The sequence below is a fragment of the Homalodisca vitripennis genome, chromosome 7, assembly GCF_021130785.1.
Source record: "Homalodisca vitripennis isolate AUS2020 chromosome 7, UT_GWSS_2.1, whole genome shotgun sequence".
NCBI classification, from domain to species: Eukaryota; Metazoa; Arthropoda; class Insecta; order Hemiptera; family Cicadellidae; genus Homalodisca; species Homalodisca vitripennis.
In genome coordinates, this window is record NC_060213.1 from 21825320 (window position 1) to 21844338 (window position 19019).

The 19019-nt window shown below is 35.3% G+C and overlaps 2 protein-coding genes across 7 annotated transcripts in view; one reads left to right on the top strand and one right to left on the bottom strand.

The window, feature by feature from the left end:
- LOC124366996 (UMP-CMP kinase 2, mitochondrial-like) overlaps nucleotides 1-18799 on the top strand; it is a 39096-nt gene extending 20297 nt beyond the window's left edge. For 3 of the 6 annotated variants that reach the window (XM_046823644.1, XM_046823648.1, XM_046823647.1), the window contains 2 exons: nucleotides 4529-4658; nucleotides 6720-6940. In XM_046823644.1, the coding sequence (XP_046679600.1) occupies nucleotides 4529-4658; nucleotides 6720-6776 (187 nt within the window). In that variant the 3' untranslated portion in view covers nucleotides 6777-6940. Of the gene's footprint in view, nucleotides 1-4528; nucleotides 4659-6719; nucleotides 6941-15441; nucleotides 15488-16727; nucleotides 16849-18304 lie in introns of those variants that run through there. The other 3 variants (XM_046823645.1, XM_046823650.1, XM_046823646.1) reach the window with 3 other exon arrangements.
- LOC124366998 overlaps nucleotides 1-19019 on the bottom strand; it is a 413006-nt gene that overhangs the window by 126311 nt on the left and 267676 nt on the right. The gene's annotated exons all lie outside the window — the stretch shown is intronic.

Genomic DNA, 19019 nt, shown 5'->3' on the forward strand with positions numbered 1-19019 from the left:
ACCAGAACAACGCTACTTTTATGTGGTTCAGTTTGCTCTAAACACTTGTGACAAAATTCTGAGTGCATCTTCTAAATTTGCTTGTGGGGGTCTGTACACTCCAATTATAGTAATGTTGGTTTTACTGATGTTTAGTTATTTTGCTGTTTGTCTTGTTGCTGTGTAATAAAAAATGATTAGGTTGTTGCACATCAGCTTGAAGTAGTTTCTGACTTTGGGTCTTGGGAAAAGAGTGAATCTGTTGTGTAGAGAGCTCTTGAGTCATGGGTGCAGTTGCAGAAGTATGTCGCCTAGTGGCGGGTTGGTCCTGACATAGGTATTATCTATTCTCAAAAGGTTTTTATAGAACTAATGTGTTTTAAAAAGAAATCTTCATATTTTTCATCTGCTAGTCTTATTTTTGCATTATTGGTGGTGACTTGTTCACATTCAATTTTATTTTAGAGTTGACAGACATTGTGTTTTGTAGAGTATTATGTTTTCTAGCGGTTGCAACTTGAAAAGAAACACTGTAGAAGTTTCCTTTTGTGTTCTTGGTTAGGAGAGATGTGTGCTGGGTACTGTGAGTAGTCAGGCTGTCTTCTCGGCCAGATGTGTTGATGTGTTTAGAGCCTATCACGGAGTCAGTCAGTTTTCTGGTCAATGGCATGTGTGATTTTCTGATATCAAGGGAGTGGGTTCTGTTTTGTTGGGGACACAGTCAAAATGTTTTCCAGTTTTTGGTTGCAGGTTTGCCTGATTCCTGATGTCAAAAAGTGGCTTGGGCTTGTCGGGGTTGTAGTCAAAAGATTTTCCAGTTTTTGGTTGCAGGTTTGCCTGATTCCTGATGTCAAAGAGTGGCTTGGGCTTGTCAGAGTTGTAGTCAAATGATTTTCCAGTTTTTGGTTGCGGGTTTGCCTGATTCCTGATGTCAATGAGTGGCTTGGGCTTGTCGGAGTTGTCAAATGATTTTCCAGTTTTTTGGTTGCGGGTTTGCCTGATTCCTGATGTCAATGAGTGGCTTGGGCTTGTCGAGTAGTCAAATGATTTTCCAGGTTTTGGTTGCGGGTTTGCCTGATTCCTGATGTCAATGAGTGGCTTGGGCTTGTCGGAGTTGTCAAATGATTTTCCAGTTTTTGGTTGCAGGTTTGTCTGATTCCTGATGTCAAAAAGTTGCTTGCATTGTTACCTATTGCAGTTAGGTTTTTTTTGTCTTATTTGCTGTGGTACTCATCCTTGTGTTTTTCAAAAACATGAAATTGACAGTTCGTCTTGAAGGGAGACGTCAAGAGGCAGTGAGTTGGTATAAAAAGTTTGAGTTGTTAATTGGTCCTAGATGACTATTGTTTAGAACTATGTTAGAATGTTTAGTGTGACTTTTGATTCTGCTGAAAAAGGCGGATAAGTAGGATTTTGTAATTTGTTCTTGTTCTGTAAGTTTAAGCAGAAGCTTTTCTGTGTCGTTCCTCATAGCTGCAATAGTTGAGTTTTTGTCAATAATTTCTTGTTTTAGCCTTTCTTCACGATTTGACAGGGAATTAAGTTCTTGTTTCAAAGCTTTTTCAGATTGTTCCGATAGATTAGTTTGTTCAATTAGATTACACTGGAGTTGTTTAATTTTGTTAGTTAGGCTTTGGATTTCAAGTTCTGACTGTTGTATCATTCCTCTTTCAAATTCCGTTCTTCATCTGCTCTTTTCCTTATAAAGCTGGTCTTCTTGCAGAAGCTCATTTTTCTTATCAGTCAGCCCTTTGATTATTTTCATCCTTTTCCTTACAACTAGCTTCTTCTACTTCCATAAAAAAAAAAAACTGTATGTCGTTACTTCTCTTTTCCAGTTCTTTTATCAATTCTACATTTTCATCTTGTAGAAATTGTAAGTCTTGCCTAAGCTTGGTATTCTCTGTCAGCAGTGCATTGCCTGCTTCGGCTGCTAGGGTCGGGATGTTTCTAGGTCAAGGTCATCAGTCTTCTCAAGGTTGTCAAATCTTTTTGCTAATTTCATTTACTTCGGTACAGGGCTGTGTGAGATTGATTTCCTTTTCTTCAGCTTCCTTTAAGGCAGCATTAAACTTTTTGTTCCGGTAGTTATCTGCTTTTGGTTGCCCATATACTAATATATTTTTCCTCGTACGAGTATAAATCACTGTGCTTTACTGTGGCATGATCATGGCTGCCAAAAAATTGGACATAGTATTTTAAGCTTTTCCCTGTACCATTATTGCTTATTACTCTCTCTACTATTCCTGGCCAGTGTGGATAGCCTTTCAGCTTAATAAAAACCTTGTCACCTACTTTAAAGTCCATCGAGGTCATTTGGATGCAGAAAGTATTTACTATGGAACCAGGAACTGAATGAATCCTATTCGGAACCAAGATTAAAATAAATTTGATTAAATATTATTCCATTTATAATTTAAATGGAGGGCTGCTTTGATTATTCTGTAATACTAAGTAATGTAATGAGATGAAGCAGTTTTATTACAAAAATAATTCTATTGCTAATACAAAATTTGGCAGTTATTTTAGAGGTTTGGTTGCCTCCTCCTGTTAACTTTCTTTTTGTCTATTTAAATAAGTGTTCTTGATTAAGTGGCAATCAAGTGCCGTGTCAGTAGCTTAAGCAGTACAACAGCTGGATGTATTGCTGTAGGTAGGTCAGCGCTGACAATGCTGACACAGTGTCTGGGGTCAGTAGTCTGGTGGTCTAGTTACAGGTGGCCAAGCAGCTGTGTTTTCCCAAGTTAAATCTGGGGATCGGGGTGGCCAATCTAAAAACATCTCTTCCACGACCAATCCAACGGCCATGAACGTTGTCATTTAGTAATCGCTTGACAGGATTTGCGAAATGAGGAGGAGCACCATCTTGTTGGAAGATTGGTTGATCCATTTCTGGAACCGTAAAATGAGGCAAGACTTGTTCATTTAAACCCTGTTAATACCTATTCCCAGTCATTATACTGTATGCAATGTCGTAAGATAGCACCCCCATTACAACTGATAGCTGCCCAAACAGTAAGTCCTTTTGATTTAAGTAGAGTCTGTTCAATAATGTGTGGATTACCAGTGTTGTAATAATTACAACTATGCCTATTTACAGCACCATTGCGTTAGAAAGTGGACTCGTCTGAATAAACAATTTTGAGTATGCCAATTTGGATCTAGCTCATGAAACTCCAGGATACAAGAACAAAATTCCACTCTCCTGTCTGGATCATCTTCAAGAATATTATGGACTAGGTGACTTTGGTAAAATTTAATTTTGTTTTTCTTAATTATTCTCTGTATTGCAGACTTTGGAACACCAGTTTCAAGTTTAATGTTCCTTAGTGATTTCGGTTTACCTGGAGAGAGCGGAACATTGATGTGCATACTAGTACTTCTCTTTCCTCATTTGATCCTTTAGAGTACTTTTTTACAACACTTGCAGTTTCTAACGAAATATTTTTTCACTTAGTTATTGTTGGATTGCTAGGTGGTTCTACTCCTGGGTAGGCAACCTGAAATTGTCTAATTGCTTATGTAACGTTGCCAAAAGCAATAGACCACGCACAATACTTCACTTTTTGTTCAACATTAAAAGCCATTTCTCGAACTTCAATATCAGTAAAACTGTAATGGAGGATGTTAGGTTATGTTTTTATTGCACAAGCAATATTCTTCAGTCAAACAGCTGTTTTCAACAATGAGCATTATTAAACAGCTGTTCTTTAAAACTGCAACGCAGTAATCAAATTAGGTAATTCAAGAAATAAATATAATGATAAAATTTTCAATATGTCACCATTTTGTTTCTACAATTGTTAGGGAGCCTTAATTTCCACAGAATATTTTTAAAACCTACTTTATTAATTGTGTAGAATTTGAAAATGTTCTGTGCATAAATGGGCAAGTAATATAAAATCACACATTTCAACCTCTTCATGGGACACACGGTATATGTTTCTGAATTGGTTTATTTTTTTATTTTTGTAAACAAAAATAGTTCAGATTATGTTAAAAGCATTCCAGAACACTTAATTTTTTCTCTAGCATCATAAATACTAGATTTGAGAATTTGTTTGAGTTTGAAAATACCGAAACAAAATGGTTGTACCAAGATGGTCAACAAATTTATACGAGACATTTACAGGATCACTTTGTCTTGTTTTGGGAATTTTTTTAGGACAGTTATGGTTTTCACATTTATAGGCCTAAAACTTTGATAGGAGGTGGTTTGGGCTCTAGACTTCTTGTTCAGTCAAGTTATACAGACATATCTTGTAAGTGCTACGTGAGAACAGTTGCAGTATTGTATACTAAATCTACCTAAGAACATGAAAACACTTTCATACTATGAGTTTTCTTCAGATTGATAATACCAATCAAATGCTTTGAAAACAAATTTACCTTGCAGAACTAACTGTAATGAAATTCAAAACTTCATGAATGAGATACATTGTGTACTTTTTACACTTATGCAACATCAAGATGTTTAGAATGAAGTTGATGTTTCTGGGGTTGCACATTCAGCAGCATGTGGTGACTGAGTGTGTGTGTGTGTGTGTAGCCTGCAGGAAGCTTATGTTCGCATGATCCTACCTCCGCTGGTGCCGGTAGACTCGGATGTTACCGTGGAGCAAGTATTGAGGCAGCTGAAGAAGATTTTGAAGGAAGACTACCAGATCGACCTGCCAGAAGTACGTATGACCTAATTGTTTTGTGGTGTAACGGTTTATTTGGAAATCTGTTTATTTACTATAAAAAATTATTTTCAGTCTAGAAAATCTTTTAACCCTTTCCACTCGGATTTTTTTCACTAGTCTGCCCCCTCAGCTCGTATTTATTTTAGCATATTTTCAGTAAAAACCCATTTTTAGCAAACTGGAAGTCAATAAAGTATATACATTATTATATTGTATAATAATTTTTATTTTATTTCTAATTTATATTTTAGAGATATAAAATTTGATAATTACACTAATAAGTTTTATATTTTAGCATGGTATGGTATCGTTCAGAACACTCTGCAGGATGAAGACCAGGATTTTTTGAACAGGTTTTACAATAGTAAAGTGTTTCCTTTCTTCCTCCTGGCACCTTTCTATTGCTAAAAACAGCACAGTCTTTAGTTTTTTTTGTTGGATGAGCTGCAAGAAAGTGAGGTTGTTTGTTTAGCCTTTCTTCTTTTTCTACTGATGAAGGACGACCCCGCTTCAAACTCATAGGGTTACGGACATGGCCTACAAGTTCAGTGATAAGGATTTCTCTGAAATTCCTGTGTTGAATTGTTTTTTCTCCATGGTTTTGTTTATTCGTGTTGAACAAGAGAAAGCTATTTACTATTCCCACTTCCAACATCCAGAAAAATAGCTTTCTCCACTACTTCAGAGATTTACGGGGAAATTTGTAGGAAGCAATATAGTGGTCTGCTTGGTCCAAGCCACCCATATATTTGTTATACTGACAGATAACTGTTGGCTTTTGTATGTTTATTTGATTATCCTTGCCTTAATTAAGTAATTCAGCAATAACTTCTGAATCAGAAAGAAAAGAGGTACTTGGTAACGACATATCGAGTCACTAATGCGAACGCGTCTGAAAATTGGTTAGGAAACGTGACTACAATGACAAAGCAAAATAAATCAGCAGCCGACCAATCGTAGTTCAGCTGTCATTTATTAGTTCCTGAGAATGCCGTGCGATCGCAGCAGCACCAATCGGAAACATCGTAGACCGCCTAAAAATAAAGAAAAGCTGACGTCACTGCAATGTCGGATGGCGTCCGACATACGAGCGGAACGGCAAAATAGCAATGTCGGACGACGTCCGACATACGAGCGGAAAGGGTTAAACTTTGTACAAAATATTTGTATATAGGGTATTTTTTTTTTAGTTTTGCTCCTGGATTAATATTTGACTATGAATATATGGGTTTTTACTTTGTCAGTTATTTTTTTCTTTCCATTGAGTTGTGACTAATTGTTGAAAAACTAATTGTTTTTTACAACTTGTTAAAAAACAGATTGATAGAAACAATCATAACCTGTGAGATTTGTTTCTTAGTTGCATTTCTCATATCTCTTTGCTCTTAACTATCACTTTTTTATAAAATAAACTTTGTATTACAATGTACATTGTGTTAAAAAAAGTTCTCCCAACCATCTGGTAATTTTTTTAGATCTAGTAAGTCTCTCTCAGACATAATTTATTATGAAAGCAAACTAAGGATGTTTTATATTGTTCTAATTTGACCTTTGGCTTTGAATATCTAAGGACACAAGAAATTAAAATATTTGACAAAATACCTCTTTCCTCTGATGTTTGTACCCTTCCAACAACTGATTACCAAGGAAGGTTTGAATTGTTGTGCCACACCCTATTCTCAGTGGAGAAACCTTTAAGTTAATCACATAAAAAAGTAAATTCCACTCATCTAGAAACAAATCTTTAAGGTTCATTTTTTTAATTTGCATCGATTTGTAAAGTGGTGGAAGGGATTTAATAGCAGGGAGGGGAGAATCACGCCATGCATATTTTGTTGTTTTTAAACATTTTAGTGTGTGCATTTTGAATAGATTTGTTTTTGTACTGTTCATTAAAATTTTCAATAGAATATTATATTGGTCTCCTGTTAAAAATGCGTGTAGGCTATAAATCACGTATGTAGAAAATAAATAATTTCATGTATTCCTGAGCATGTTAAATATCTGCACTGTAAAATAGCTTTTCTTAAGTATTATCCAAACTCTTGGTTTCAGATTGAAGATTATATTCCTAAGGATGAGAAATCCGGGAGTGGTGTTCTACAACAATGATTATTTCCGGACAACGATGACTCGTCTGATGGCATTTTTAGAGCATTATTCCACCACATTGACTTTCTGAAGCTTGTACATTAATGAATTGTTTACAAATTGTATTAGTTAAATTAATTTGTTATAAATATACTTAAAGTATTAATAAACTGTTAAAATATTCATCTGATGTACATTTACAAATCCTTTATTTCAGTTTCTTCTTCTTAAAAATGCTATAAACAGAATGTTTTGTTATAAAGCAGCTTGATTATAATAACTGTCCAAATCAATTAGGAATCAACTTGAAACTTCCACATGATCCCATAAGATAGGATTTTATGAAAAAATACTATTAATTAAATAAACAAAATATTGTTTAACAACATTTAAAGTGTTATAATTTGAAAACAGGCAGTTTGACAATGCCTTTTGTATAATTTATGCATGTCACAGGTGTATCGACACACACACACACACACACAGTCATATATATATATATATATACAGGGTGTTTACCAAAGGTGTTCCAATATTGTGGTATTTTGTTCTAGACGTGAAAATGAGCAAAAACTTCATATGGAGGTATGTCCTAAAACTTAGTTTTCCGTTTGTCTGTATGTGATTTTTACCAAAAAAGTTATATCTTTTATACCAGTAAAGATAAAGTTATGAAACTTTGCAGTTGTGTTGACCTTTTGTATGCCCATTTGAGAAAAAAATATGAACAAATTATCTTTACCCGTTTCAAAATTCATAATTCATAATCTCTTTATTGCGTGTTTGACAATATGTAACATTGTATTGCAATAGTCAAATGCATCATAAAATATATCCTAACTACACATTCACTCACAGTCATACTTACATCTCAGCATTCTCACGACACAATCACACAGACTTCGGATCCATGATTTTCAATCATCCCAACGGCTCGTCATGAATTCATCAATCGAGTAAAATGCTTTAGACACCAACAGGCGTCTGTGAGACGAGTTTTGAATTCATTGAGGTTGTTGGAGTTTTTTATATCCTCAGGGAGCTTGTTGATTAGTCTGACACCCACTCTGCTGAGGGAGGTGTTGCGATAATGTCAGTCTGCGTTGATGAGTTCGCAAGTTGTCCCTGCACTCTAGTTTCATATTGGTGAACGTCCCTGCCACTTATCAAGGCACATCTCGATCTGCAGTACACGATCACCCTCAAAAAACGTAAAGGCAGGGTAATGTCATCAATCCCAGCTCCCCGAAAGATGCCCTGCACAACTCTCTATAATTCAGTTTTAAAAATTATCCTGACTGCTTTTTTTTTGGAGCCTGAAAACCCGCTCCATTTTGTTTTTGGCACATCCTCCCCAGAGTCTTAATCATACACAAGATGTGGGATGGATTAGGCCGTAATAGGCCGTTTTTAGAACCTCTAGGGTACAGAACTTTGCTAGGTGCCGTAGGGCAAATATGCCTGTGGTAACTCTAGCACAGATGCTATCAACATGAATCATTCCAGGTCAGTCCTCTGTCAAGGAACATCCCCCAGAAACGTTGTGGAATCTGTATCCTCTAAAAGGGCATCATCCGCAAAGACAGAAGGTCGCATCGCATGATCATGCTGACGAAGACAAAAATTGATGACACTTTGATTTTGACTGGTTTGTTTGTCAAGTTCAATTCTGTGAAAATATTGAATGCATGCGTTCAATCCCCTCAAAAGATTTTATTTCCAGGTCTTGTTTTGAAATGCTTTTGAAACAGAGAGTCGTGTCGTCAGCATATTGAACCAGTGCCCCCAAGTTGGATTACTGAGTTCAATCTACAGACATTAAATCAGGAAAAGGAGAGGGTCCCAAGGATAGATCCCTGAGGGACACCGTGAGCCATTTTTATTTTGCTGGAAACGCCACGCTCGAGATCATCACACGCTGATCTCGATCTTTTAGATAAGAACGTGAGCCATAAATGTGGGAGAACCCCGGACGCGCCACATTTTTCTAACTGTTTGCAGCAGTGTCAGTGGTGCACACAGTCAAAGGCTTTGGAAAGATCGAGGAATATGCTTAGCACATGTTCACGACCTTTCCAGTCCATCGACAACATGGTCCAGAAGGCTATTCACCGCGTCAATTGTGGATTTGTTTTTTCGGAATCCACATTGTTCTGGATTCAGCATTTTGTTTTTTTCTAGAAAGCTTTCCAGTCTTTCATAGAATAATTTTTCAAAAATTTTGCTGAACACAGGAAGAATTGAGATTGGACGATAGTTGCTTGCGAGGCAAGGATCGTCTTTTTTAAAAAATCGGAATGACTTTGGCAGTCTTTAAAAGAAGATGGAAAATTTCCAGTTTCAAATGAGAAATTGATCAATTTTGTGAGCGGTTCTCAAAATGTGCTTATAGCAAACGTTTGAGTAGCCCATACTGACATCCCATTGGCGTCACTCGGTTTTTTTTGTGTTCAGCCTCTGTATGACATTTGCTATCTCCCCCTCCCACACAGGGGCCAAGGCCATGGATGCAACCGGATCACTGACTTCTCTTCCGTGTGACTGAGATTCTTTAAATGACGAGTTCATTGTAGCCACACGGTAGAGAAGTATTTATTGGAATTGGTTAGCCACTTGAAATTGATCTTCGTAAATTTTGTTTTCAATTTTGATTGCAATCGGTTGGGAAGACTTTTTTGAATTTTGTATCTCGAGAAAGGTTGTTAATAATTTTCCAAGCAGTTTTTGAGAAATTTTCACAATTACCTAAGGCTCTATTGACGTCATAGGCTTTGGCGGCACGTATGACTTTTCTATAGATCCTGCGGTATGTTCTAAAGAAAGTTTTGAAATCTTCGTTTTGAAATGGCAGCCAATCATAAATTTTGATGTTAAATTCCGCAAAATCGATACCCGATACGAATATTACTCCTTAGATGAGTATCTGCCTGATAGCTGGAACTTATTCTCTGCACCCTCCTGTTTTTAATATTTTGATTGTTTTATGTGTTGTAAGTGCAAATTGTATATACAAAATGTGAATATCAATTTTATTTAGGTTAGTTTATATTTTTTGTCTTGACGATATGCCTGTATTGTGTACCTTGTGCTTGTATAATATGACATGTGCAAATAATAAAGAGTGATATGAGGAAGCTAAATATGTATAAAATTACACTCAGAAGTAAAACAAATGTTATCAAATTTTAACTAAAACAGTTTTATTAAGTTACAAAATTAATACTTCTAATATACAATGTGTTTTATCTTGAATTTGCACATAGTAAAAAAAACATGAAAAGTTTATTGAAAGAATGTGTTTTAGTGTGAAGAGTTTCCTGCCAATACTGTCGCGGATGTTTAGTTCTGAGCAAGTACTAGTTTGCTAGACACAAGCAAGGACTAGCTCAAGTAGTCTACAACACTTGTAACAAAGTGCCCACCACATTACTGGATCAGCTGATTACTGCTTTCCCCTCCTCCTACCACAGATAAACATCCTCACTAACAAATAACAGCTGGTTCACAGTGCTTAAAAACTTACTGGTATGTTACTCCTACTTTTTCGCCAAACAGTTTAAACTGATAATTGTCTCCTCTTTTGTTTTATTTTTGCAGTATTTTTCTGTTTAATTCTTTAAAGGGCATTTTAAAAATTAATTATGTTCAAGAACATATATATATAAAAAAGCAAGATGTTCCAAATCATCATTAGTAGGCGGTTTTGTTACGATTCTTATGTACAACACTTTTTACGTTTCATAATTTATTATTGTATTAAATATTTTTTAATCTCGTGTTTGATATAATTACTAACCTATTTTTTTATCAGACGGCCCACTTTATCTATCACAATTAGGTATCATGACATAAACTGAATGTAGGTAAGCTTTTTTTTAAACAAATTTTGATACTTCGGCATCAGCTAATTTTTCAAATATAATTTTATTAGCATAAGGCTATTGAGAATTTTACACTTCTCTACTATTTCACAAATGGTTAGTTGATGATTTTATTACATAAGGGTGATAACACTGGTAATATGTTCATTGTTAGGTTTCTGCCTATCTTTTTATATCGATTATACCACTCATTAAAGTGTGATCGACTCAGATATTCAGTTGCAAAAGCTTCCTACAACGTATGGCGATATTTAGCCTATCTTTACACAAAATCACCAATGCATACTAAAACAACTGGATCAGCAAAACTAGTAAGGCTGGAAAAGTCTACAAACATCACTTTCTAGTGCCCGCCTAAATCCGTTGTATCCACCACGAACGGAAAAAAACATTGTTGCATTAAATGATAGATAGAAAATGTTACTTTTTCCAAAAAGCATGCCAGATTACAAAGCATGCTGAACTATAGGATGCCGTGTTAATAGAATTTTACTGTAATAAAAGATGTAAACCTTCTGATACCAAGAATAGTTAGTTTCATTCCAATTATTACTCATATATGAGATGTGATCAAAATAACAGAAATCTTATTAACTGAACAGATTTTATCAAAACTTAATTTTGTTGGCAACACATAATTGAGGCGTTAGCTGCAAGAAGGGGGCACATAGCTGACATAAGCTAGGTTTTCAGAAACAAGGTTCAAAGTTATTTTTTTTTGTAAGAGGTTCAAAATGCTTTAAGAATTATGCTGAATTTTTTTTAAATGGTTGAAATCAATTTAGTTTTATTATATTTGAATAAGACTTAGAGTTAAGTAATGAGTTAATAAATTTAGGGAAAAATTTAGTAATTTAACATTTTAGAAACAGTGTTATGTGCGCCTTCTTGCACCTAACGTTATTTATGCTGTGAGAAGTGTGAAGTAAATGATGTATTGCCTCATTATTAAGCAAACTCCAAGACATTTATGAACCACAAAAACAGGTTATTAAATAACATGATATCAAAGGCTTCACAGTAAATATTGAAAGAAACAACAATTTTTTTAAAGTTTTTTTCTCTTGCAATAGGACTATTGTTTGAGTAGCACTAAAACTCTTCGTCACTGAATCTCTTCGTTTGTCGGAAAGGGGTTTCTTCCAATCAGTCAAGTTTTCGAAAAAGCATTTCTACATATGCCACAACCATCGTCATCAATGAACTTATACAAAATCTCTTACGTCTCTAATTTTTGCCGCATTCATCATTGGTGAGAAGGTTGGATTTTAGTGTTTGTTGAACATTGTTCAGTATTTCACTGTTGGTAGAAGTTTTCCATATTTTAAATGGAATAAAGTTGGCACAATAGGTTGTGGATGCCAAAAGAGTGCCATTATTTTCATGTATTTCATTTGAACTTAGGATTGAATTATTGAATTTTCCTGCCTTTACACACTGGTGGCAAACAAGCAAGGGTTGTTGAGAGCTGAGTTTCCAGTCTTTTATCAGTGTTTTGTCATGTGTAACAGTAAAAGGATTGCTTTTGAACGAGCTAGAAACCATAGACTCTAAGTACGGTTTTACTGTTGTTATCACTTCTTTCTTCTTCAACAGTGTTTTGAAGAGTCCAAAATTCCTGTCGCACTGCGAAAAGGAATGGCCCGCGAACAGGAAACATGTGTTGTAATGTCAACGTTGTACACTTTTGCGAACCAGCATCCAAATGAAACTATTGTTTTGTTCTTATTTTGGCCCCCGGCACCATCGGCACCGAATCTGAGAGAAAACACTATCTTCTTTACTCTAGGAAACTCGACAAGTTTCTTCTTTTAAGCAGTCATGCAAGAACGATGCTCACGGAATTGGCATCTTTTTTGCCTTCTGTTTCCATAAAGGTGTACATGTATGATGTGTTGTCATTGTGAATATGAACATTAAAAGTGTAAAGCCAAAGAAGCCTTTTATAAAATTGACTTGTAGCATTGAGCTTTAAGGGAGAGAGAGGCAAATTTTGTGCGTAAGATCGAACTCTATAACCAATGTAGTAGGGTCCGTTTTACAATTTTCCAATTATTTCTGTCTTAGTTTTAGAATAGCCTTAAATTTTTTTTCTTGTGCACCAAAAAGTTTCAACTTGCATTCATCTTCAGGATTTACATTTAACTTCATTTGGCATTCCGTACAGTAGTCGCAAACAGTCTGTCTTTGGATGACGGAAGCTAAAGTTACATTGTTGTTTAAAAAATTTGAAATATGTTTATGTACTTCATTATTAGGTTTTTACCTGGTTTTTTCTTTGTAGAAAACAACTGTGAAAACATATCATGTAAAAGTCTTTACATTCAGAACATGGATCATCAAAATAGTTCAGGTTAGATTTCTCCTGACAGTAGTGGCTCTTTTTGTGTGGGATAGAGTTTATATGGCTCAAGAAGTAATCCATACTGAGGATTTCAAATTTATAGGGTCTATTACAATGGTTCCCCTCTCTGATCAGAAAATGATCCAATTGTGATTTACGATTTTGTCCTGGACTATTCTAATCCTTTTCATTGACACATTAAAGAGTTTCATCAACAGTTTTTGGGCACACTACAAGTTCATGTCCATTATCTACCCTTAGAGAGTAACACCAACTACGAAGTCGCTCTTTCTTGGTTGCGTAGCCACAGTTTTCAGAACTTTTGGGTTTTCATACAGCTAGACAGAAAAGTATCTTGAACTTCTTTGTTAGAAACACTATCCCAAAATTTTGTGAAACAACCATCTCAATCTGTTGTTCTTGGGTAACCTTTTCGCAGCTTTTCTTTGAGCAGACAAGTTGCTTTACTCTCGTAAACTCTTTTCCCCTTATTAGCTTTTTAGAGGTTGAAACATAGCTCTTACCTGAATTTTCTAGCAGTTTTATTTAGATTCCGTTTCCATTCAGTTATTTTAATTGCTGTTCTTACCACCCAAACTGCACAGCTTTTTAGGTTAGTTAAAATCTCTCCACTATCACTCATATCGAATACCGTTTCTGAGAGTTCACTCTGTCCGTTATATTATCACACTCTTATAAAAAAAACTGAAAACGTCAACTCTAAAGTAACTAACAAAAAAAAAACTAAGAGAAGATCTACTATTATTATTGTAAAACTATTAGTAATAAAATGTGGTTTTAAGTATCTGTAAAACAAACAGCAAAACAAAGATGTACAGTAGATGTAAACACAACTCACGGTCAGCTGACACTGAAAAATCACCCGAACATGCTAACACAAAAGCCAGGCGTATACCAACCTTATGGAATAAGATATCAGACTACACAAAATTTTTCAGGACACATGTACAAAGACATGGTGGATCGTTTTTCTGCGTTCTCCGCAAAAAGGGCACATAGCGGTATGTGCCCTTCTTGCAGCTACCGCCTCAATTATGACTTAAGTTTAGATTTGCAGCAATGTATAGACGAAAAGTGTATATCTGATTTGTGGTGCCCTGTGATTTGTTCGTTTCAATAATTAAGGTAAAATAAATTTCATTAAAATTTGCTTTAAAAATTTAGGAATATTTAGTACCACAATCAAAGTGTTGACAGTAGCTTTTTGAAAATTACTGAAGTAAGACATTGAGTAGATGCTTGAAATATGACAACCATCTGCATTACCTATCGCATCAATGACTGACTACATGTTGGACAAGTGTAGAAAATAATCATGAAAAATGACTTAATTTTCATGTTCATGTTGTGGTGAAACTATTTTTTCGTCTTTTTTGGTAGCAGAGTTTGTTCTGAAATCACTGAATTAAAAACCAAAACTACGTCATATAGATATAGCTCTGAGCAAATTGCTGGATTTGCTGAATAAAGTCAGCAACGATCCAAAACATTTTAAAAACAATCCAAGACCTTAAAACATCTGATGGAACATCCCTCACATGGTTATAACATCGAGGAAGAATCATTCCGGTGGAAGATGCCTGAAAAGACAAGCCTCCAACAATTCACAAATTCAATCAAATGTGAAGGCTTTTCAGGCATTTTCTTCTTCCAATGCAATCTGAGTTACTGCCATTTGGTTATACAGTCAGCAAGGAATAATACTTGGAAGTTAAGCGTTGATATCTCAAAACAATCTAATGAAAATAACCAAAACTGTGGCAAAACTACTTGTGGAAACTACATCACAATAATGTTCTCTCTGAAACCTTACTCTTTATTCATAATTTGTTAGAACCTATAGCACTGTTCTATCTCCTCAGCCACTATATTAATTAGATATTTAACTCCTGCAATTTCTTCTATTATTAAAGCTGAAGATAACGTTCAAATAGTGTTTTAGCTACTTTTTATAACTGTTTGTATTAGTAATATGGTGTTTTTGCATTCTAATGATGTTTTCACACACAACTGAAAAACATGAACAAGTGTATTCACCAACTTCGTCTCCATAGCAAATTTGACCAAAATCTGTTCATTCTTCGGTTGTGGCTAAAGCTGGCATTCATGATAGACATCGCATGTTAGAGACAAACCTTCTTCAAGCCAACTTTACTGGGGTGATGCCAAAATCGATATTTCCACTAAAAAGTAACTTCTTTGTTTACAGTTTGGTTTTGACAATGGAAGGATTGTGAAGGAATAGGATTTTTCCGGACATTTGCCACTGTTCAGTGATACAAAAAATCAGTAACACCTGAAAAATAACATTTGATTTTTTATTGTTAAAAAATACTACTTTACGAGGTGCAGGAGAGAAGGAAAACATTTATATAAAAACCATGCTAATAACAGTTTGTAACAATTGTGTAATTGACAACACACTCTTGTTATACCTCAGGATGCTTGCGGCATATCTCAGAATGAAGTAACAATTGTGTAATTGACAACATACTCTTGTTATACCTCAGGATGCTTGCGGCATATCTCAGAATGAAGTAACAATTGTGTAATTGACAACACACTCTTGTTATACCTCAGGATGCTTGCGGCATATCTCAGAATGAAGTAACAATTGTGTAATTGACAACATACTCTTGTTATACCTCAGGATGCTTGCGGCATATCTCAGAATGAAGTAACAATTGTGTAATTGACAACATACTCTTGTTATACCTCAGGATGCTTGCGGCATATCTCAGAATGAAGTAACAATTGTGTAATTGACAACATACTCTTGTTATACCTCAGGATGCTTGCGGCATATCTCAGAATGAAGTAACAATTGTGTAATTGACAACACACTCTTGTTATACCTCAGGATGCTTGCGGCATATCTCAGAATGAAGTAACAATTGTGTAATTGACAACACACTCTTGTTATACCTCAGGATGCTTGCGGCATATCTCAGAATGAAATAACAATTGTGTAATTGACAACACACTCTTGTTATACCTCAGGATGCTTGCGGCATATCTCAGAATGAAGTAACAATTGTGTAACTGACAACATACTCTTGTTATACCTCAGGATGCTTGCGGCATATCTCAGAATGAAGTAAACAATTGTGTAATTGACAACATACTCTTGTTATACCTCAGGATGCTTGCGGCATATCTCAGAATGAAGTAACAATTGTGTAATTGACAACATACTCTTGTTATACCTCAGGATGCTTGCGGCATATCTCAGAATGAAGTAACAATTGTGTAATTGACAACATACTCTTGTTATACCTCAGGATGCTTGCGGCATATCTCAGAATGAAGTAACAATTGTGTAACTGACAAACATACTCTTGTTATACCTCAGGATGCTTGCGGCATATCTCAGAATGAAGTAACAATTGTGTAATTGACAACATACTCTTGTTATACCTCAGGATTGTACTCTTGTTATACCTCAGGATGCTTGCGGCATATCTCAGAATGAAGTAACAATTGTGTAATTGACAACATACTCTTGTTATACCTCAGGTTGCTTGCGGCATATCTCAGAATGAAGTAACAATTGTGTAATTGACAACATACTCTTGTTATACCTCAGGATGCTTGCGGCATATCTCAGAATGAAGTAACAATTGTGTAATTGACAACACACTCTTGTTATACCTCAGGATGCTTGCGGCATATCTCAGAATGAAGTAACAATTGTGTAATTGACAACATACTCTTGTTATACCTCAGGATGCTTGCGGCATATCTCAGAATGAAGAACCCCAATGTAAGATTGATCAACGCCAATGAGTTCCCCAAGAGAGTGCTCAAGGCTTGCTGCAACACACTGACAGCTGAGAAACTTGTACAGGTATCACTTTTATATACTGCATGTGAATAACTTGACCCTATGCATGGGAGCTTGAATGGCCACTGGTTGCCACCATTTTGTCAGAAGCACGGATTAATTTTTGCGTAATGTTATCTCAGCTCGTATGTCCAGCTGTACTGGCCAAGATATAATACGTCCATAGCTTGTAAGGCCAGCACCACTGTCCACTAAACATAGCAATTATTTTCTAATATTCTGTTTGTTTTATAATGAATGGCGAGTGCTGAAGCCTATCGAGCAGCTTTATTTTAAAGTAACTTTTAAGTAAAGCAGTAAATTTTAAATTAGCCTATAATTCTTCTCTGAACATTGGCTGTGCAAATAAGGCGAATGATTCGTAGTAGGCACATACACTGAAGTGATAGAAGGGATAGAAACCTAGCAAATGTTAGTAGAAGACATGTGCTAACTATTCTTGACTACACATAGGTATGATTTTTAAAAGTTTTATTCCGTACAAAAATTTAAAGACTAAGCAAAATGTAAAACAGGTCATGTCTGAGGATAACATAACTGTAAAGGCCTACTTTATAACATTTTATTTACATATCTTATTAACAATATACGTTAAATTTCCTAAATTTATGTTTATCTTCATATTAGAAAGATTCATTAAAAATAAATTTTTAATTATTTAAAATTTCTTTAAACATTTTTAAACACTATGCAAATAATGTTATGTGTAATGAGGAAATTGAAAAATAATTCCGATCTGGGGAGGCAAACAACAAATATGGCAGCCGAGCTGACAATGAAAGTAGTGCGGCCATCTGTACTGGCCGTACAAGTTGCAAGGACAAACTACGGCAAAACTAATGTGAGCTGTCTGCAACCTTGGTGTGGCCAATATTATACAACAATGAAATATTGGAAATAAATCGTGTTAGTCATTTTCTGGCATTGGGAGTTACGGTTTAAAATTATACGAGAGAAAAATAAATACATTTTAATGTATTGATTGCAATATTTCGAATTAAATGTACTACATAAAATTAAAGTGTAATGTAATATGTTTAAACATAAGCTAATGGTGATTAAGATCTAGACATTTATTTATAGGCTCGTGTTAGAAAACTTAACTTATTCAAATCACTGCAAAAATTATATTTGTTTACTTTTTAATTCAGAAAAGTAAGGATGTTTAGCTAAATTTGAAGTAACAGGGCTGAAAGCTGAGGACTACTACAATTGGACATGAGAATCTGTAGGCTCATCTTGAAAAGTTTCTTCTAGGATCCACCGATTTCAAAGGAACACATATTTATGTATTTTGATCGGTCTCTATGTGTTTCATTCAAATCGGTGGACCCTAGAAGAAACTTCAAGATGATCCTGCCGATTCTCCTGTCCAATAGCATTAAGTGTGTATAGTTAGTATATTTTGAGTTTTTTATTATTGATAAAAGGTTTTCATTCCAAAAATATGCTGTTTCAGATTGAAAATAGCCAACTTCAACATAAACCACTTTCACCCACTGAGTGATAATCTGGAAAGACTGGATGATTGTGACAGTTTGGTTGTATTTTGGTTACAAAAAATAGTTTATGTATAAAATATGTATTGTTACTTCTTAGTGTTATATATAAATTGTATAAATTCAACTAAAAATGTATGTGGTCAGTATAAAAACTCAAATAATTATCTCTTTAAACACAGTGAAGAAGCTCAAAGCTGCTTCATTCATTTTACTCCCTAGATGATAAAAGGAAGATATACTGTAAAGCAGACGCTACAATTTCAAAACTAATATCTGTTGGCAGTATGAAAGTATGTGCATCGTGTACAAGGCCAGAATATTTTGTGTAAACTGTGAGAGGGAGGAATAACGTAATGAAGTTTGTGCTGTGCCAAAGTTGCTAAATGTTGTTTTAATCTGTTTGTCACTCAGGTAGGTTTGCAGAAATATTTTACCATACTGAAGCCATCTTTGTGAATACGAGGGCTGTTTTTTTTTTCAACTTCCGATCGTGCCGCTAGATGGTTGGGCGAGCGGTATCGGCCAGCAATGCGCGGCAGTCGACTGCGCACCTCTCCCACTACAACCTCACTCATTTTCGGACGGCCGACGCCATTTCCAATTTATCTAGCGACACATAAACATGGCTACCTTGATAGAATCTCCCGCCAAGTGTGAGTTGAGAAGTTTCAT